The sequence below is a fragment of the Euleptes europaea genome, chromosome 2 (assembly GCF_029931775.1).
Source record: "Euleptes europaea isolate rEulEur1 chromosome 2, rEulEur1.hap1, whole genome shotgun sequence".
Taxonomy (NCBI): Eukaryota; Metazoa; Chordata; class Lepidosauria; order Squamata; family Sphaerodactylidae; genus Euleptes; species Euleptes europaea.
Genome location: NC_079313.1, coordinates 107,817,804 through 107,839,644, shown reverse-complemented (window position 1 = coordinate 107,839,644; position 21,841 = coordinate 107,817,804). Strand labels below are relative to the sequence as shown.

General features: G+C 43.0%; 1 protein-coding gene across 3 annotated transcripts in view; it reads left to right on the top strand.

Moving 5' to 3' along the window:
* DLGAP4 (DLG associated protein 4) overlaps nt 1-20,412 on the top strand; it is a 122,532-nt gene extending 102,120 nt beyond the window's left edge. For all 3 annotated transcript variants that reach the window (XM_056845351.1, XM_056845352.1, XM_056845353.1), the window contains 6 exons: nt 7,988-8,349; nt 13,576-13,667; nt 14,148-14,557; nt 17,059-17,150; nt 18,543-18,695; nt 19,752-20,412. In XM_056845351.1, coding sequence (XP_056701329.1) covers nt 7,988-8,349; nt 13,576-13,667; nt 14,148-14,557; nt 17,059-17,150; nt 18,543-18,695; nt 19,752-19,970 — 1,328 coding nt within the window. In that variant the 3' untranslated portion in view covers nt 19,971-20,412. The remainder of the gene's footprint in view (nt 1-7,987; nt 8,350-13,575; nt 13,668-14,147; nt 14,558-17,058; nt 17,151-18,542; nt 18,696-19,751) is intronic.
* Nucleotides 20,413-21,841: the final 1,429 nt, after the last annotated feature.

Genomic DNA, 21,841 nt, shown 5'->3' with positions numbered 1-21,841 from the left:
CAGGGGGTCCGTCTTCGTGTCAAAGTTTTGGAAAGCATTTTTAGGAATTGTGGGTGTACAACAGGGTTTGTCTTTGGCCTAACACCCGCAGACAGATGGGCAGACCGAAAGGGTTAACGCGGTGGTAGAATGTTACATGCGCTGTTTTGTAAATTACCACCAGGACAATTGGATCGACCTGCTACCATTGGCGGAGTACGCCTATAATAACTCGGTACACTCTGCCACTGGCATAAGCCCTTTCAAGGCTGTCTACGGAATGGAGTTCAGACCCTTGGGGGCCATACCCCTTCCGCCTGGCGGAAGGTATGTGCTAACCTCAGTATGGGCTAACACAGTGAGGAACAGTATGGGCTAACACAGTGAGGAACACTTGGCCCTGGCTTGTAAAAAAATTGGAGCAGGCGAAGGAAAGATACAAGGCACAGGCAGACAAACACAGGGCGCCCCAATGGGAGTTAAAGGTCGGGGGAGAGGTATACCTCTCCACCAAGAATCTCAGGTCTTTACGTCCGTGTAAGACACTGTGTCAGAAGTTTGTGGGGCCGTTCCCAATCTCCTGGGATATCAATGAGGTTACCGTGGAGTTGCAACTGCCGAAAACCTTACAGGGGGTGCACCCGGTATTTCATGTGAGTCTGTTAAAACCCTTTGTACTGGCACCTGAATGGCACCCCGAACCTGCAACTGCGACCCCAATTATGGTACAAGGGGAACAGCACTTTGAGATCTCCAGGGTGTTGGATTCTCGGGTGCGAAGGGGTCAGCTGGAGTACCTCATGCATTGGAAACACCTGAACTCCAGCCACGATGAGTGGGTGTCCGCGGTGCACATAAAAGCTCCTACCCTGGTAGCAGAATTCCATCGGCACTACCCCGCCAAGCCGGGAAACCCCAGAGAGGGGTCTTTGGGGAGGCGGAGTGTCAGCAAGGGCATCCATTCGGGCCCCGGATAAGCAAGCTCCGTCCTCTCCCCCCCCTCCCGTGCTCATTCTTTCTCTTGCTCGGCATTAGCGTTTCAATAGACATCCGCTGGGAGCTAGCTGGAGCCGCAGAACTATGCCTGGGAGCCCGAGAGATGGCCCGTCGCTTACTAGTCAATTTCACCAGTATGTCTCTTAATGGGTAATCACCGGAAAATACTTCCTCATTGTAAACTTGTATCCTTTCCCATTCAGGACAGCTCTGCTGCCTCTCATCCTTTTGTGTTCTGCTATTACGTGTAATCAATTCTATTGTATGTTCCCTATAAAGATGACCAGTATTTCCCCCATCTGTATTCTGACCTTAAGTTTGTATGGACCTACTGAACTCGTTTTGCTTTCTTAATAAAACTTTTAACTCGCTGCACCGTCTGGAGTGAAGTTTACTATTACTGATATGCAACGAGGTACTGAAGTCCTGACAGGTTGGCAGATAGGTTTGTTGGAGGATCCTGCCTGTTAGCTTTGGCTGAGAGGGATTGATTGACTAGCCCAGTGTTACCCCACAAGCTTCCATGTCAGATTGAGGTTTTGAATCTGAGGATCCAAGTCTGACATTAACCACTACACCAGGCTAGCTCTCATTGGGCACTGTTATTTATTCACATAAGGGTGATCAAGTATTGCTCAAGGAAGTTTAGATCTTTCACTGTTTAGAGGAAATAGATATGTACTTGGTACTTGTAGAACTTGCTGCTAAATATAAAGGAACTTTCTGCTGCAGGGTGTTATGGAAATTGTAGGAGTAATTGTGAATTGTATGACACTTCATAAGAAGCACCTAGTAATTTAACACTGCAGAGTTTCTCCAATTTGAAATCAATAGTCTCTTAGAGTGGATTAACTGCATGGGATTTCACTGTATGTTTGCCAGCTAAGAATAATGTGTTGTTTTAATTGCATTATTAAGGGGTTTTAAAAGCTTGCTTGTTTTGCATTTTTCCAGGAAGCCTTTAATACCAGAGTAAGATGCATGTATTTCAATTTGGACAGAATTCTGTATCTGAACAGGATTATTACTGGGAGCCTTATACTTTCCCTATGTAATTCAGTTTTGGAAACTGAAAAGCTACCACTTCCCCCTTAATAACCACAGATACAAAATATGGAAAGCAAAATTAATTTAATTCCTGGGAAAGGAATGACAGTGTATGGTTTATTCATGGAGTGTTCAGAAGTTGTTTTTTCAAGCATTCGGAACTACATAACCTATTATGAAAGCTTGTGCTGCATAGAAATTGACATGGCGTTCAGGATATTTACTTGTGCATTTGCTACACTTTTTTTAAAGTAAAGGGCAAGTGGAAGCTAAGTAATTATGTAAAAATCTAGTTTAAAAGTAGGAACATTTGAATATACCTTCTTTTTGTTGGTTGTGTATGTAGTATGATGTTCCCAGTTTTTCTTTTTCTTTTATGCAACTGGGAAAAATAGTCCTCAATGTTAATGATGATAACTCTATTGAATATTTTAGTATGTATTTAGGGGTGGGGAGAGAACTGCCATTTCATCCCAGATGGAAAAGAAGGCATGTTTGAAAGCTATAACTTTCTAACTGAAACATTAGCTTGTATCCAGTAGCGTCCATTTGAGAAATTCCTTTCAAAAGTTAGTGCCTGCCTGCCTGGGGAGAGACTGCTTCAACCAAGGGCAGAGCTGTTACTGTGCCTTTGTTTGCCCTGTGGCTTAGTCTGTGGTCGCTGGTAGTTTTTGTTCTTAGGTAACTTATGTTTTGTGGGGTTTGATTTGTTGTTGTACCACCTGTGTGTGTGGTCTTCTTTTGACATTGTGAGCTCCCTTGAATCTGCACTGAGTAGAGAAAAGTGGGTTAATAGTATCCTTAAATTATAATCGCCATCATACTTATAGTACTTTGCAGTATCTCCATGTTGGTCATCTCAGAAGCAAATTGCATGATTAGCACTAACATGTGAGGCAGGTGACTGCAAATGTGTGCGGCATGGCTGCTGTGCATAATTTGTTGTTTAGGTCAATATACGTTACGCAAACACTGCTGATTTGATGTGCCCCATTGTACAGGTTGCACAATTTTGGTTTTACCTTGGCGCAAAATTTCGCGCGCTTACAGATTGTATTCATTGGAATGCATTCATTGGAATGCTTAGGCTGTTAGGTATCTGAGAGAGCTGAATAGGGGGAGGTCTTTGAGTGATCATAGCTTCTAGGCAACTCCACCAACACTCTCGGTCCCTTTCAGTCACTTTTCCTTTGCTCTCAGGGCATCCAAGTGAATCTTCTTTTGTCCTCTATTTAGAAGTGACTCATGGCTGGTCCAGTGTCAGCTCACTGTTCAAGGATCACATTGGTGTGTGTAAACTGATGGGGTGAGAGATTACAGTGGATGCACTTGGCCCTGTAGTATACTGGAGCACAAACAGTGTAGTAAACAAAGTATTCCTTGCCTCCCTGATGATTTAATTCTGTTATGTCACTGGTATTGCTCCAAATGCTGAGTTTTTCTCCCCTACCCCCAGTAGGTTTCTTTCCCATCCTTGGTATTTGGGCCCAGATAGAGAGAGAGTCTAGATCAGTTATAAAATTGTTAGTGCATTCCAATTCATCTCCAAAGCTTGCAGTTATTTGATAGCTATCACTTAAGATAATATATTATGGAGATGTATTATGCAGTCAATTATTTTTCAGCGTGTAACTTTTTCAAACCTAATTTCTAAAATAATTTGAGTGCACCTTATGAAGGGCTTATTAAGAGTACCACCGGACTTTGGTTTCATTTTCCTCTAACAGACTAATATGGCTAGCCCTAAGCAATCATTGAAGAACATTCAGACATTCAGTCTCCCACATGCAGTGTGTTATGACACAATCTCACAGCAGATCATGCGAGGTCATGTACTTTGGCTCTTAACCTAAAAATTAAAAGAAATGCACGTCCACACCCATCTGTTGTGTGTTCAGAGAATGTAATAAACAACAGTGTATCCTGCCTGTAAGGGCTTTTCCGTTCATTTCAAAAGCGATGATACTTTTGTGTGCACCCATTATTAGAACTGCCAAACCCTTTAGTGCATCAAGGCTATGCCAATAGCTCACGTTCACACCGACCTGTATTTCTACCTGCACCAGACAATATTGGAGATTATAGCCTCTGTTTCCAAATATATCTGGGGTAGCAAGGTGTTTCTGTTCTCTCCACCACCACCACTGTGTTGAAAAGAATTTACTCTTATACACAGAAAGGCTTGGTGTGAATTTTTTACTTCTGACCTTGATTTTCTATTGTTTCCTGGGCATAATGTGTAGCTTTGTGAAGGCTCATATATATGGTAAGTACTGCTGGTACTTCCTTTTTCAAACAGCAAGACACAGATCTTTTAAAAAGAGAAATCAGGATAGTGGAAATAAAAGTTGGCTTTTAGAAACTTGATACAGGCCATAGCAACTTGGAGGCAGAAAGTAGGTCAATATGTTTTGTAGGCTGATGTAATAATTGTGGGTTTTCCCAGAGGAAAATTAACACTTTTTTATTTTGCAGAGAAATAGCATGTGAAAGTGTTGGGTATTTTGCTTTGTACTGATCTGTTCCACAGGTTTAATAATGCTGCTAGTCTTAAAGTAGAAATTCAGCTGCTCTATCATTAATAAACTGGCAAAAGAACAAGTTTGCTTTTGGAGAAACTGACCTTTCTTGTACAATTGTTCATAGTAACAGCTGCTGCTTTGAATTGTTGTGGAAGTCTCCTTCCCATTTCATCATCCCCAAATCAAAGGGAAGATGAGATTAAAATAGAAATGCTAATTCTTATATCGTCCTACTTTTCTTTCCTTCTCTCAGAATCTTGATGGTTACACTCTGGTTGTCATCACGTTTTCTGTAGCTGCTTTCATGTCTAATTGGAAATTAGACGTGTCTGGAGCTACGTACTGATTACTATTCCTCCTTTGATGCTGCAACATCATTAAAAAGCAGCTTTAGCGGTTTTACCCATATAAAGGCAAACCTTACCAATTCTGTATCTCATTCCTTCGCTTCCAGTAATGATGATGTTCCTCAGGCACCAACTGGAAGCAAAAGTTTTGTTGCAGGTTACGAATTTCTATTAGAGTAGACATCTGTGAAGATATCCAAACACTTATTTAATTGATCCTCATTTGGTAGAGGTGATAGCATGTAGTTGAAAGCCCAGGCAGCCCAATTTCAGGCAAGTAGAGAGATTTTTTTAATCAACTGAGTAGGCTGAGTTATCTTGAAATGGAATTGCTGGTGTGTTCTCCGTGTCTGAATGTAGTATGATTGGCATTCCCTTTTCCTCTTGTGAACAGTAAACACTGATGAAGAAACTAGCTATTACCATGGAAACCATTTTTTTTTAATCTTAACCTAATTCTATTTGTGTGTGTTCCAAAATTGGTTTTTAAAAAATTTGTTTAAGGGAGTACACCCCCATAGTAAAGAGCCAGAAGCTTTCTGCTCATATAGGCAATTTCATATATGAGGCTCAAATGCCCTTTGGAGTTTTTTTCTTGTGCCTTTTGTGCTCAGTATTGCTAATGCTTGGTGGAGCATAAAAGAAAAAACAGAGGGTTCATTAATACAAGTTTTACACATTGGCTTAAGCCACGTGCAATGGTGTGCCCATACAGTAACAGAGAAGATGTCTTCGTGACACTAGAATCCCTTAATTCTAATGCCTTGAGATGCTACCTCACAGCCTTTGCTACAGCCATTCCCTATCCTTTCAGCTCTCAGTGATGTTGATTCCTACTCAGTATTATGTGGGGTACATCCTGTTCATTTCAGACAGAGGCAAACCTCTCTGGGTCTGATTTAAAGAGAATGAGCGTTTGCAGCAAGGGCTGAGATGTCTGCAGGGTGAGCTGAGATCAAAAGCGAGAAGGGCTTGTTTCTCGGTGGCAGTTGGTCATCTAAACTTGCAGGTGTTTGGATCCTTCATAATCAGTACCACCAAAGTGACAGACTTTTAAAAAATAGGCATTCTGTAATATCCCTTTATCTTTGCCCCACTGGGGCAAACTGCGGAGCAGTTTCCGATTGGGAGAATGCTGCAGACAGTCTCGGTCGATATCACGCTGCTGCATGGCGGTTATTTACAAAGAAAAAAATGCTTAAGAGTTCTGAACACAGATCTTCAGTATGTATCCTACTTGTAAGAAGGAAACGGGGAAGTCACCCATATTAATTGCAGTGTGTGGCTTGTTTAATAGCCATTCAGTTGTGATAAGCTGTCGGTGAATTGATGGCTATGTAGCTGAAGAGCTTGGATAAGCCTCTGCTGTTGTTGGACTTTAAGATAAAGTAATTAATATAATTAATATATTAATTAATATACATTCACAATTAATATAAGAGCCCCGTGGCACAGAGTGGTAAGCTGCAGTACTGCAGTCCAAACTCTGCTCATGACCTGAGTTCGATCCCAACGAAAGTCAGTTTCAGGTAGCTGGCTCAAGGTTGACTCAGCCTTCCATCCTTCTGAGGTCGATAAAACAAGTACCCAGCTTGCTGGGGGTAAAGGGAAGATGACTGGGGAAGGCACTAGCAAACCACCCCGTATACAAAGTCTGCCTAGTAAACATTGGGATGTGACATCACCCCATGGGTCAGGAATGACCCAGTGCTTTCACAGGGTCCTATCTTTACCTTTTAAAAATTAAAATAATACACGTTAAATAGTAAGGTAATGATAGACAGTATTGTATAGTGGTTAGAGTGTCTTATTAGAATCTGGGGGACCCAGGTTTGAATCTCCACTCTGCAGTGGAAGCTTGCTGGGTGATCTTGGACCAGTCACACAATCTCACCTAACCCACCTTGCCAGGATTGTTTTTTTTTTAATAAATATTTTTATTGGTTTTTAATAGAAAATGGGATACAGAAGGAAAAAGGGGCAGGGGAATAAAATTAAAAGAAAAGAAAAGATATATATATAGAAAGAGAGATAAATACGTGTATTAATGTTATACCAGGATTGTTGTGGGGATAAAATGGAAAAGAGATCAATATAAGCAACTTTGGATCCCTACTGGGGAGAAAAGTGAGGTATAAATGAAATAAATAAATGACAGTTGAAACATACATATTAAAACACACATTCAGAGCTATAAAAAAATTAAAAGCAATAAGTCACTTCAGAACAAGCACTGAATAATGGTCACTTGCATGTAACTTCCTAACACTCATTAGATAGGAGTAGAGACTTTCACTGTCATGAATGCATATCCCTGACATTTTACAATTACCACTAAAGGAAGCCAGTATTTGACATTTTCTGCCCTGTTCACTTCTCTTGTTGAGGAACTTTGAAGCTCATTTTGAATTAGCTTAGATCCAGTTCCATGTGAAATGCTGATACGTGTACAATTACAGATGACCCTTTTATAAATTTTGCGAAGTCATTCTTTAATAGTGACTGAATATAGCGCAGACCTTCCTTTCAGTCCTACAACAGGAAAATTACAAAATCCCCCACAGTCCTAACTCCAGAGTCATTTAGTGATTGTTTAACATACTGATCACTGGGAGTTCTACTCTGCAAAGGAACCTCGTCTCAACAAAGCCAAGCATGTATTTTGACTGATAAGAGTCCTTTTTTGGCATCTTTCTTTTCTAGGTACAAGTACCAGTTTGGTCAAGATACTGAAATTTGTCAAGTGATGGGTTCCAAACTGCAGAGTTGCACACAACCATTATAATCCTATTCATTGTGGCTTGCTTTACAGTTTTCTAGAGGGATCTTCCTCCTCTTTTTTATTATCTTCCAGTCTGTGTTATCATGATGTTCCTCTTGAATTTGGATAGTGTTGGCTATTAATGTGCTTTGGTTTGGGCTCATGTGTGCACACTGCTGGCTAAATTGGTATGTTCTGCATCCGCGCTTGCCGGCTTCTTTGAACATAGTTACTAATCGGCTCTTTCTCTCTCCTCGCTCAATTTTCACTGCTTTCTCTTCATCTCTTTGCTCTCCTTCTCTCCCTCCATACTTTTCTCGACGCCACTTTCACAGGTTCGGCATGTCTAGTGGGATATAAAAAGACGCCGCCACCAGTCCCACCTCGGACCACCTCGAAGCCGTTCATCTCTGTCACTGTGCAGAGCAGCACTGAATCGGCTCAGGACAACTACCTAGACAACCAGGACCACAAAAGTGAAGCCAACAGCCAGTCGGGGCGGAGCAGTTCTTCAGACAGCTTAGATAGTACCAGGCCACCCAGCGTGACCAGAGGCAGCATCGTGACTCCAGCCAGAGAACCTCCTGAATTACCCCAGAAAAATGCAGCCTTGAAAAGTGACAAAGGAACGCTGACTAACGAAGAGCCAAAGGTGGAGAATATCCCCAAAAGGAAGTTGTCGTCTATAGGAATACAAGTATGGAATTGTTAATATAGTCCCTTTAACATGTGCATACTTGTTCAGCTGCTTTGACATTTGAATCCACGTAGTGCACCTCAGCCCTGACCTGGATAGCCCAGGCTAGCCTGGTCTCGTCACATCTCAGAAGCTAAGCAGGGTCGACCCTGGCAAGTATTTGGATGGGAGACCTCCAAGGAATACCAGGGTCGTGGCACGGAGGCAAGCAATGGCACACCACCTCTGAACGTCTCTCACCTTGAAAACCCCTCCAGGGGTTGCCATAAGTCAGATGTGACTTGATGGCAAAAAAAAAAGTACCTCTGGTAAAGTCTATAAAACTCCCATGGCACTCAAGGGAGAAGTTTATAGGAAAAGACTGGTGAAAGCGTGTTCTACTGGCCATATTTTAATAGGACCCTCCACACCCATATGTAAGTTCACCTATTAACCCTGAGGTTATCTGCATGCGCAGTGTGCCACAGGAAAAGTGGGTAGAAAGAATGAAAGTGCCTGTATAAACATGACTGTCACCGTGACCCAGGCAAGAAGAACTTTGTAGCATTCCCAGGCAGGAGCAGGAGGGCCCTTGTGTATGAATATGCTCCATTCAGGCCTTGCACGACTGCTTATCTTTCCTGTACTGCCTTATTTCCCGGCTTTGTAGACTGTAGCCAAAGTGCATCACGATACAATGGAGATATATTTGCACTCCTGCACACTGGCCTTTGACTAATGAGTCAGTGCTCCATGGGTGGCACCACAGTGTTCATTTTTTTTCTTTTAAATTGAGAGGTGGAGGGTTAGGCAGGAAAGTGCAAACACTGCAAATTTATACTGATTCTATATTAGCTTACTTGTCATGGGAATTGTTCCTTTGGTAAAAAAATTTGTACTAAAATGGAGTAACCCTAACCTAGAAAAACTATAACTCCTAAGCAATTTATCGGTCCAGTATGTCTGCTGTGTATATATGCCTGGAAGGCAAAAAGAGAGAGAGAGAGAGAGAGAGAGAGAGAACAAGGGGAATGTGTGTTAAAAAAAAATACAACTAAAGCCAAAAAATTCAAAACTTGATCCCATGTTACTGGAAGTAGTTAGAGGTAGGCTTGGGTTTGAAAAGTTGGAGGTTACTACTTAGTGTATGCTAAAATAGGACTGCATTGGACTTAGTGTGGCACGTTTGCCAAAAAAAGGTGGCTATTGTTGCTGTGGAATAAGGAATGTGGTTTTAGTAAAATGGACAATCTAGGTGAAGACTGAATAGGAAATCAAGAGTGGAGAAAGGAAGGAACAAAAAACTCCTCTTGGCCCTTGTCACAAGCTGGAAGTATGGAGTTGAAGACCCACTCGGGAGCCAGCATGGTGTAGTGGTTAAGAGCAGTGGACTCTGGAGAACTGGGTTTGATTCCAGACTCTTCCACATGAGCGGCGGACTCTAATCAGGTGAACTAGTTGGTTTCCCCAGTCCTACACATGAGCCAGCTGGGTGACCTTGGGCTAGTCACAGTTCTCTTAGAGCTCTCTCAGCCTCACCTGCCTCACAAGGTGTCTGTTGTGGGGAGAGGAAGGGAAGGAGATTGTAAGCCGGTTTGATTCTCCTTAAAAGGTAGAAAAAATCAGCATATAAAAACCAACTCTTCTTGTTCTGCTTGCTCTAAAGCTGGGATAGGCCGGCAGCTTGTTAGGGGTTTATCTAGCCTCCATCCATTCTTTTGCAACTATTTGTCTTCCTTTAAGTGGAAAAGAGAGTGGGGTTTGAGGGGGCAGTGTTAAATATGGGTTTTGGGAAATCCTTTAGTGCAGATCGCCCCACCGTATTGCCAAGCACCAACCATGCAAGAGTGATCAATTCTTGGGGGCTGTCAAAAAGCGACAGGACCTTATCCTCTTCTTTGGCATAACAGACAGAGAGCCCGCTCACTCTGAGAGGTTTGCAAGATATTTGAATGCAAAGAGAATTGATTACTTAAGGGCAGTACTACAACCAACAATAGAAAACTCATTCAGAACATTTTCCTGCCATGCCCAGAGGGCACCCCCCCTCTCAAAGAATCGTCTCATTCTCCTGAGATTTTACTACAGGAATTCATTTATGCTGACACCCAACACAGAACATCGAAATCTCACCTGTACATCAGCTGGCTTGGAGAGATGTAGAGATTGGCAGAGGACCTTCCTACCCATCTCTCTTATTGGGCCGTGCCATGTTATATATCCCCAATTTCAGCTTTCCACCCCTTACTAGTCATTGGCCCAGATTCTTCAGGATAGGGACTGTTCTACATTCTTGGGAGTTCCTAAGGAGGGTCTTTTTCTCCCTGGATGTCTCCCTGCCATCTGGCATATCTCCAATTAGAGGGCAAGCCTTTGGTATCTCCCTGCCTGGCATTGTCTAGTGCCAAGAAAGGGGCTTTGCATACAGATATGTCTACTCCCTATGTTGCTGTTTACCTAAACATGCCTTTGTCCTTGGCTAATAGATAAGCAATGTGTGCAGCTAAGGGCATCTTGTCTGTTAACATTGGAACAAGCCTTTGAAACAGAGAGAGTAGGTCAAAGAATTAAAGATGGCTGTGAATGAAAGGTAGTTCAGTGCTCTTAATTCAACCACTAAAAAATCCCAAGTCTGAGTCAAATGCAGACAGCATGACAGCTCTTTTTCATCACAGACATCCTAGTTCTGGTATTTTCCCCTTCTTTTTTTATTGCACCTTCTAGTTTAAGTGTTCTGTGGTTCTTTTCCTTCCAGGGGTGGTTAAGCATAAACTGGAATTGGTTTTCTATCAGAATAGCAATTTTTCAGTTCCTGGAATTCTTGTAAATGGATACCCAGTCTAATGAGGATTCTCTGTCAGAAAATAATTGGGAGTGCAGGCTCAGCTATTTTCAGTCCAGGAAGCAGGATAAAAAGGTAGTCTTGAAAACTTTTTTTTTTTAAATTAAGGTTACTTCGGCTTTTGCTTTCAGTGTCAAACTTTCTAAGAAATAAATTAGTGAATAGTCTTCTGATTGGAGACTTTTCAGTCAGTCACCTTTTCCTGTTGAGCAAAACTAGGATTGCACTTATTTTAAGTAAAGACGTATCCATATGCAAGTCTGAATACAATAGAAGAAGAAGAGTTGGTTTTTATATGCCGACTTCCTCTACCACTTAAAGGAGAATCTAATCTGCTTACAATCACCTTCCCTTCCCCTCCCCACAACAGACACCCTGTGAGATAGGTGGGGCTGAGAGAGCTGTGACTAGCCCAAGGTCACCCAGCTAGCTTCATGTGGAGGAGTGGGGAATCAAACCCAGTTTTCCAGATCAGAGTCCACCACTCCAAACCACCACTCTTAACCAATACAGGAGCTGATGTTTTAAAAAATTGAGACTTGGATCTTGTGAAACCGTTCCACATTTGCTTCACACTGGCCACTGCAGAGACTTCTAGAGGAGTACAAATCTTGTGCACACAGAGATGCTAGCAACAGCCTGAAAGAAGCAGAAGGGGAGCAGTGGTGTGGGATCCATGCCCAAGTCCTTGCTTGCTCTCTGCTACATACACCCTTCCAGGTTGATTATAGATTTCGGAGGCTTTTCAGGTGATGGATGTGTAGTATAATGAGAGCATTGTTGTCTACTCATTGTGGGGATACTACATTTTCTCAGTTCAAAAACCGTGTGAAACACAGTACCGGTTTCACTAGCAGATAGAGCCCCTCCTATATCCCCAGTGCATTTTGAGATGGCTTTTAGTTTTCTTCTGAAAAACTGTATAGAGGTTGAACATCTTCCCTCTCTCCTTTTGTGTCACTACCGCAGGAGTGCACACACAGTTCTTTAAAATATATATATATGAAAAAAAATGGGTAGCAAACACCCGCTGAGCTCCTGTCTCTTCTTTCCTACACCTATACCCACTCAAATAACCCTACTACTTTGTTGACCTTCTCCCTTGTTATATTACGGTCATCTGTTTTCCCTGGAGTGCATATACCCCAGCGTGCTGGGTCTTTTTCTTTAATGCAATGACCACATTCCCTCTGCAGTAACACAGTGGCAATCTTTCTGTTTCCTCCATCCATTGAATCCAGGGAACAAGGATATAATCTTAATTGTGCTATATCAGTGCAACACTAAAGGAAAATTCTGGCTGGTTTTCTGAACCAAAGGAAACTATGGCAGCATGTTTGAGGCTGAAAGGCTCTCAATCTGCCTATAAGTTGCTGAGCCAGGATGTACCATACTGTCTTCGTCAGAGTTTGCTGGAAGCTTTGGAAAAGCACACTGTGTTTCCGCCAAGAGCACAGAGCTGTGGACTGCAGTCCGGCTGAGGTCAAGGGGGCATTGAAAACTAATTTATATATTGATTCTTCTCAACATGATCTTTAAGCTGTATTCCTCCCGTGTGTATGCTGGTTTTGCCAGCCCCGTTCCTAAGGCTTGGGGTGGGTAACAACATTTTATCTTAACAAAAAAAAAAGTTTAAAAGCAACTTAAAGCGAAAACATTAAAACCCAACCCTTATACAGCATTAGCCCAGCCACTAAAAACAGTCCAAATAAATAATAAGTAATGAAAGAAAGAGGAAATGGAATGTACATTTTTCTCATGGCAAATGTTACCCTGTTCCTGCACAGTATTGTATGTTAAGGTGAATAAACATGTTCCCCTCCCACTTCTAAGCCCCAGTCTCTTCCCCCACTTCTCCATTATTTAAATAATGTTTAAATTTTTGATTTCAAACCTGCATTAGAATGCATGGCCCTACAGACTTGAGCTGATTTTGTATTGAAATAAACTGATTTCAATACAAAATCAGCTCAAGTCTGTAGGGCCACGCATTCTAATGCAGGTTTGAAATCAAAAATTTAAACATTTTTTTAAAAAATATGTCAAAGTTATATAAGCTTCAGTTACTGGTATGGGTACACAAAGCTACCTTTAAAATCTCTGGATAGGATAACATCACCAGCCACATTCTGCCTCCCTGCCTCTTTTCCTCTCCCACCATGCAGATGTCACGATATTAAAGAAATGTTGGTCATCTAATAAGTTCCTTGTTCAGGCCCTTCATGATGCAGAGAAATTTTTGCTGCCTGTTGGTGTATGGTGTCTGCATGATCACTCTGTGTGTGCGTGTGTGTGCGTGTGTGTTTGTGTGCATGCATGCCTCTTTCCTTCTAATGTGAATTCTAGCAGCAAGTTTTTTGTGTTTTTGTTTTTTGTTTGTATCTTTTTTTTTTGTTGTTAATAAGGTTGACTGCCTTCAGCCAGTGGCAAAAGAGGAGCCCCCTCCATCAGCCACCAAATTCCAGTCCATCGGGGTACAGGTAGAGGACGAGTGGCGGTAAGTGGAAGACCCAGGCTCTTTTTTTAAAAAACCCTTAAGCTGCAGTTTCCCATTGATAGCTTATCCTGCCCCATTTCTCCCCCCACCCCCAAGTCAAAACAATGCTGAACAGCAGTGGCCGCAGAAATTTCAGCAGCATGTGCTCCTTACAGGGGAAAAAAAAGTCGACTTAGTGATGTAAACGACTCATTGGAAGCCAGAAATGAAAACTAGAACTGGCGGTGTAATTATAGATGCCTGCCAGTCTTTGTTTGGATGGCCTATTGCAGTAAGCAGGCAACCTTATAATTTTGTCTGTCTGCATGTGTGGTGTGTGTGTATCTGTGTGCAGAGAGGGATGGGCCAGGGAAATGCAGTTCAGCTGCAGACACGATCAACACAAATGTGTATTGTTGTTTCTGTGTGCTGTGGAACAAAGCTGGCTCTCCACGAGGGCTGTCTCTTCTGAATGCTCTCTTGATCCTCTTCTCTTTGTAGCAACAGCCGCTCCCGCAGCATGTCCACCAGGCAGGACACAGATTCTGACACACAAGAACCAAATAACTCTAGCTGTAAATCGTCTGAGAGAAGCCTTGCTGATTGCCCACCCTGCAACAATTCTAACAGCCTTGATGCCAGTACAAGGCAAACAGCCATGCCCTCCCAGATCACGAGAAACCTCTCCTATGGAGACAGCAATGACCCAGCTCTAGAACCCTCCTCTCTTCCTCCTCCTGACCCTTGGCTTGAGACTTCCACCAACACTCCATCAGAACCAACACAGCCGGGAGCTTGCCGAAGGGACGGGTATTGGTTTCAGAAACTACTGCAGGCAGAGACCGAAAGATTAGAAGGATGGTGTCGTCAGATGGACCAAGAGACCAAAGAGAACAATCTCTCTGAAGAAGGTTAGTAGTGATGATTAGCTGGGCAGTGGTGAGAGGTGAGCCTTCAGCTAAGGATGTAACACACACAAAAAAATCTGGGTATCGGGAAGTAGGCTTTATTTTCTGTTGTGTGGCATAATCTGACAGAGACAAGGACCCTGCTTCCTGTATTTTTTTCCCCTTGAGAATTTTAGGTTTAATGGCAACCCACAACTTCAGCAGCAAAGAAGCAGCTTCCCCAGATGTGTGCCACACTCACCTTCCCCCCCCCCCGGATTGTCATGTTCATCATGGACAGAGATTTGGTGTTCATTTTTCCTCAGGGTCACTCCTAACCACGTCCTCTGCATGTTCATACTTTGAAGCAGTTTAACACAGAAATGGAGCCTGAATAAGGCCTGGCCTATTCAGGCAGTAGTGTGAGAGGGACAGTAGTGTGAGAGGGCACAGGGCTGAAGTGAGGGAATGGACCGTTACCATTGCTGATGTCAGCAGAGGGATCATTGTCCAAGTATATTAATGCCTGGTAAGTGGAAATTTACCCTGACCTGGATGGCCCAGGCTAGCCTGATCTCGTCAGATCTCAGAAGCTAAGCAGCATCAGCTCTGGTTAGTATTTGGATAGGAGGACCACCAAGGAATACCAGGGTTGCTGTGCAGAGGAAGGCACTGACAAACCATCTCTGTTAGTCTCTCACCTTTAAAACCCCATAAGGGGTTGCTGTAAGTTATCTTCGACTTGACAGCACTTTACACACGCACACACAAGTGGAAGGTTAGTACACCATACAAAGAGCTAGGCTAGAACCTTTCTCCCTGACAAACCTATGTACTTCTTTGCTGGGAGGCTGTACATGGGGGAATCGTAAAAATGTAACCTCCCACCTCACTCTAATATGGTATAGTACATTCTGGAAAAACTACAACAAAAGAGGAGTGGGGGAACCAAATGGAACTCAACCAAAATGCTGATTTCAAACCAAAGAGGTTGAGCTGAAAAATGCTAAAATTACAAATATATAAATTTGAATAAGGTGCACAATCAAGTTAAAAACGTAAGGCCCCTAGCATAGGCAAGACTTTCACATTCAATCTATACAAACATAAACACCTGCGATGTACAATCTTACATTGACCAAAGTAGGATCCAAAAAGGACCAAACACGTTTCAGCCTGAGAAGGCCTTCCTCAGCGGTCAGTCATAGAGTTATAATTTAGCACACATCCTAATAATATAATTGTATCATACTGAACAGTAAAAAATGTATAAAAGCCCTTCTAGTATAGTGAAGCTCCCTGTAAGTTTATTTATTCCTTATATACTAGAACATGGCTTCCATGTCTCACCTTCTTTTACATGCTGGGCTCTTGAGGATGTGTATACATCAAGCAGTATATTAGGTCAATTTGACCTAATATACTGCTTGATGTATACACATCCTCAAGAGTGTTTATGTTTGTATAGATTGAATGTGAAAGTATAGTACATTCTGCCACAAGAAGAAGAGGAGTTGGTTTTTATATGCCGACTTTCTCTACCACTTAAGGGAGACTCAAACCGGCTTACGATCACCTTTCCCGTCCCCTCCCCACAACAGACACCCTGTGAGCTAGGTGAGGCTGAGAGAGCGTGACTTGCCCAAGGTCACCCAGCTGGCTTCATGTGTAGGAGTGGGGAAACAAATCCAGTTCACCAGATTGGTCTCCGCTACTCATGTGGAGGCGTGGGTAATCAAACCCTGTTCTCCAGATCCTACTCCACTACTCCAAACCACCACTCTTAACCACTACTCCAAGCTGACTTCAACAGAAGTCTGTACTTCATTCTGAAGCATGTCTAGAGCAGGCTTCACAGTGTTCCTCCAATAGCTTTAAATGGGATTGGGGAGTGGACAGGTCAAAGGCTCTGGTGTCATTGAGAAAACATCACTGATGTGTTCCCAGACTATTTGTGTTTCTTAGCATGTGCATTGCGCTTGCTTGTACTCTTTAAAAAAAACAGTTTCCTGTTAATGCACTTTGTAAAAGTAGTGGTTGACATTGGAGAGGAGGGGGGAGTTAATGAGAAGCCATGGATCCCAGCTCTGTAGTGAGAGTAAGTTATGCTCAGAACACTGAAATCTTGTTGTTGCCAGTACTGGGGGAGGGGGCCTGGCTCTGGGAAAATATAAAAATGAGTCTTCTGAAACTCTCCATTAGACTTCATTAACACTCTGCTACAAACAAGAATCTTGCAGTCATGTGGCTGTCTGCCATTCCTGATGGTGACTGTTGTACTGGCTGTGGCTGTTGGCAGTAGAACAAGGGCTAACAAAACATGCTTAGACAAAAAGAGTCATGCGTCATTCTTAATGACTTGTCATTAATGGCTTTGAGTGAAAAACGCTTTTGTTACTGGTTAAAAAAAAGAGGATAAATCTGTGTCAATGACAAAAAGAGGCACTTTTCACCTCAGATCTCCTTGTTGGTTTTGTTGTCCTTCTGTCCTGTTTGACTTCTTTAATGTACCTTTTATTTTTCAGTCTTAGGCAAAGTTCTCAGCGCAGTGGGCAGTGCACAGTTACTCATGTCCCAGAAATTCCAGCAATTCCGTGGCCTGTGTGACCAAAACTTGGTGAGTATACAAACCTCTGAAAGTGTTGGCAATCTGTGCAAAAGTGTAGGATGGCATGCTTGGCCATTTACGTGGGTTTTGCCCAGGCATTAAAACAGCACTGGTCTCCCCTGCAGGTCTCTTGGATACCGAGAGGTATCTTGGCACAGTGTCACTTGGTCCCAGAGGCCAAATGTAAGTTGCCTCTTCCTAAGAAAGGCAGGGGTTCATACTCTCTGTTCCCTCCCACTCGTCCTCATATCCATATAGGTTATTTACTTATTTATTATTCAATTTGTACCCTGCCCTCCTGGCACCACTGGGCTCAGGGTTGCTTCCAACAACAGATACAGTACAGTGCAACTTAAAACTTAGCCCTGATTAAAATAGAGATAGTGCCCTATTGCTATGACTGGCTCCTAGAGGATATCTTTGGCAAAGAGGTGTGCCAGATGTTTGTCAAAAAAAGGCAATTCGCCTCCAAGGCCCACCGGCTCAAGCTGGAGCAGACACTGACAATGGGGGTGGAAGAGGAACAGGGAAAGGGGAGGGGGGAAATAGGAAGGGAAGGGGACAGAAGGACAAAGGGGAGGGAGGCCAGCCAGTCCATATAGCCGGTGCTGCCCTCAACCATATCCTGGTGGAACATCTCCATCTTACATGCCCTGTGAAACTGAGTTACATCCCACAGGGCACGGGTCTCATTAGTCAGTTCCTTGCTGAACTATGTTGCAGGGTGATTTGAATGTTTACTGTCTAATGTATGCTAAGCACATTGGCCACTCAAGTTTTATTACAGGTGTCCTTGTGGAAGACAAGATCTGCCAATGGAATTATTGAGCTCTTTGAGTACAATTTCCCCCCAGCATGCATCCTACTGAACTTAAATGTGCCTGTCATTCTTCTTCATTCCTCTTTAACTGTTCTCGATTGGGAGAGCAAAACATGATAGCCCCTTTTGGTCTTGCAGAATAATTAGTGTGTTTATAGCAAGAAGCACGTTCCAAGGACCCATGTGACTGTGCCACTTCAGTAAACCAATTTAATCACAACGTGATGGTTTGTCTTCTTGGAGTAAAATGTAATCATGATGACAATTGTGACAACAGTTGTAATAAAGGGATGCAATATTACCTTAACCAGACTTTTCTGAATTGTTATGTGCTGATTGCTGGAAGATACAACAGATCTAGAATGCTAAGATCTTTCTGACAAGGCTAAGTTGTTGCGTCTGAGGAGCTGTTATGCCATCAAGAATGTGCATGCCAGTGGCCAAGACAGATTCATCCTCTTTAATGTGAATTCAGAATATTTTGCAAATCTTCCCTGGCGTCTTCATTCTGAATTGCAATAGCTACACGCAGTAGTAATGGAAACACTTAATTTTTCTCCTTCCCATTTCCTTCTCTGCAGAACCCCAATTCCAATCCCAGGCCCACAGCACAGGACCTTGCTGGTTTTTGGGATCTGTTGCAATTGTCCATCGAAGACATCAGCATGAAATTTGATGAGTTGTACCACCTAAAGGCTAATGGCTGGCAGTTGGCAGAGACACCGGAGAAGAAGGTGAGCATGGAACTCTTAGAGAAGCCCAACGCTGTGGTTCAAGTTCTGATGAGATCTGTTCAAAAATTACAGGGTGTTAATAACATTCCTTTGCAGTCTGTTTGTAGTGCACGTATGAGGTTCTGAGCTGGCATAGAAATAAGTTTGCAAAACTCTAGACCCCTTATCTCTAATTTTGGTTTAATTCCCCCTTCCCCAAGGGAGGGTATAATATTTCTCCCCATTGTGTAAGTCATTTTCAAACCTTGTTTTCTTCCTCTGCTACCTCCCCATTCCCTTAAACCATGCATCACACGGTGCTGTGCACGGGAAAATTCCTGCCACTGATAGACTACTCTTTGCTTGGGGAGACCTTGTTGTAAACATAACCATAAGCCATGTGTTTCCAGATCAGAATTTTGTTTTAAGTTTTAGTTTTTAAAATAATATGAATGCATTCTACCTATCTCTGAAATAGGGTACTGTGGCCTGCTGGTATTTAGTTTGTGTGGTTGGCTGGCTTATTTTTATTATTAAAAAGGTAAAGGTCCCCTGTGCAAGCACTGGGTCATTCCTGACCCTTGGGGTGATGTCACATCCCGACGTTTACTAGGCAGACTTTGTTTACGGGGTGGTTTGCCAGTGCCTTCTCCAGTCATCTTCCCTTTACCCCCAGCAAGCTGGGTACTCATTTTCCAACCTCAGAAGGATGGAAGGCTGAGTCAACCTTGAGCCAGCTACCTGAAACCAACTTTCATTGGGATCGAACTCAGGTCGTGAGCAGAGCTTGGACTGCAGTACTGCAGCTTACCACTCTGCACCACGGGGCTCCTATTTTTATTATTAGTTTGTATTTTATACTGAAGGTTTTAAAAGTGAAAAGTTTTTTTTTAATGGATTGTATTGAGGTTGTATTTTTCCTTTATAGGCTTCTTTGGACAACTTGCACTGAAAAGCAATATAAAATTCTTTTAAATGTAATTAACCAGCAAGCAAAGCCGTTGCCACACAAGTAAAGGGAGAAAAGGGCAGATACGTGTACATGTGTAATTTGGTGTTCCTTGTTCTTCTTTAAAGGAAGAGAAGAAAGCACCCCCTCCCGTGCCAAAGAAGCCAGCCAAATCTAAATCCCAGCTAAACCGGGACAAGGCCTCTGATTCAGTGGATAAACAGCGCCAGGAAGCTCGCAAGCGACTGATGGCAGCTAAGCGTGCTGCCTCAGTCCGGCAGAACTCTGCCACCGAGAGCGCGGACAGTATTGAAATCTACGTTCCCGAGGCACAGACCCGTCTTTGAGCAAGGGGGAAGAGGAAGAAAACGCACTCTTTTTCACATCATTAAAAGGAAAAAAACGGTTCACTAAACTTAGTGTGATTTATTTGGTCTAGAGACGCAGAGCCGACCTTTCAAAGGGCTCCCAATTTGGCTTTTTTTCTCTCTCTCTTTCTCTCTCCAGCTTTAAGTAATGAAGATTTTGAAAGGAAATTCCCTTCCCCGATTCTCTGGTTTCTCTCTTAACCCCTCCTCCCCTTTCACACTGGCTGTGGTGTGGTGGAACAGACTCTTGGAAACACAGCCCTTTAGACTTGGAACTGCATCCTTTTTACTTGTTCTATCTAAGGAAAATTATTAGCTTGTTTACATGAAACGGACAAAACGAAACCAAGCCTTGGGCAATTGCCATGCTGCGCTTTTTCTCCTCCCTGTTGTATTCTTTGTCCTTCCCTTCCACACACGGTCTCTCTCTGCCCACACCCCACCCCTTGTCGTCCCCTTGCTCCTTGGTTCCCCCCACTCCCGTTTCTCTAGGCCCTAGTCTTTCTTCTTCTGTCATCCTTTCTCTGCATGGCATCTCTTCCACAGAGCTCCAGAAGAGAACACCTGTTCAGCGTGTACTGTTGTTGCACTCTGCTAGCGAGCAGCCCTTTGCAGTTTTTTAATGTATTTTTTCCCCTTGTCAGTGGGCGGGTGTGGGAGGCTGAGGGGGAGGGGCGGGGAGGTGACAGGGCTTTGGGGTTCATGTCTCTTTAGCTTAACACACACGAAGGGCAAGATCAGCGGGGTGTGTAAACCAGGCAGTCCGTCCGTGCAGCCTGGAAGCAAACGTGCAATAATGTAGAGTTGGGGGCTGTACTCCCATGAATGCTGCCGCAAAAGGAAGACGGCCCCTTTTAGGGTGCCCAGTCATACAACACAGTGGATATACACATGCATTGCCCCAGTCATGCACACAGACACTTCTTCCCTGCAATTCCCCCTCTCCTTCCTGCAAGGTGGGTTTTTTTGTTGTTCCGTTGGGTTGCTTTATTATTATTATTATTTTAAATGGTCACTATTGAAGAAGGCAGCTGCTACATAAGAGAACACTGTCTCCAAAGGGGTATGTAATATTAGATCATTCTTGGGTGAAAGATAATGGCTTCTGTGCAAAAAAGAAAAAGAAAGCATAGGTAGCTAATGGAGGGCTGGCAGTTTGCCTGCCTGTATGTATGTGTACATATGCATATACACACTTAGTAGGATCTGTATATTTAACACATACACACATATACATACCCGTGTGCACACACACGCATTTGGATGGTGTTTGTAAAAAAAACACACACACACACACCTCGGTGAGAGTGGGTGTATGTATAGCATATATTTTTACATGTACTATAGCTAGATGTGTGTAAAAGTGTGTGCAAAAATATATACCCTGTGTATAATCAAATTCCTTTTTCCAGTCACACCCTTCGTAATCCCATGTTGGGTGGGAAACACTCGCTAAATTTCACTTTGGCCTTCCTTCTCCCATTTTGGCCTGTCATTGTGGAGCCATAAGTCAGTGGTTCCTCCATCTTCTCTTCTCTCCCAACCACTCTCCCCCTCCTCCCCAAAAAAAGTGTGCATTTGTCTCAAAGCCGAGCACTCGCATTGTGGGGAATGATAGAAGCTATTTTGTTAATGGGTTCAAGTAGTCAAAATTCTGAATGGAAACTTTATACCGCTGTATTAGTAATTTAAGGAGACGATAGAAAATCCTAATTCTGGCATGCATATGTTTGGTGTCTATGCATATACAGATTTTTCCACCTCATATGCAACCTATATATCTGGTAAAAAAACATGCCATAGAGAATGTGGCTTCAAATCAAGATAGAATTCTTTCCCCTATTACATAT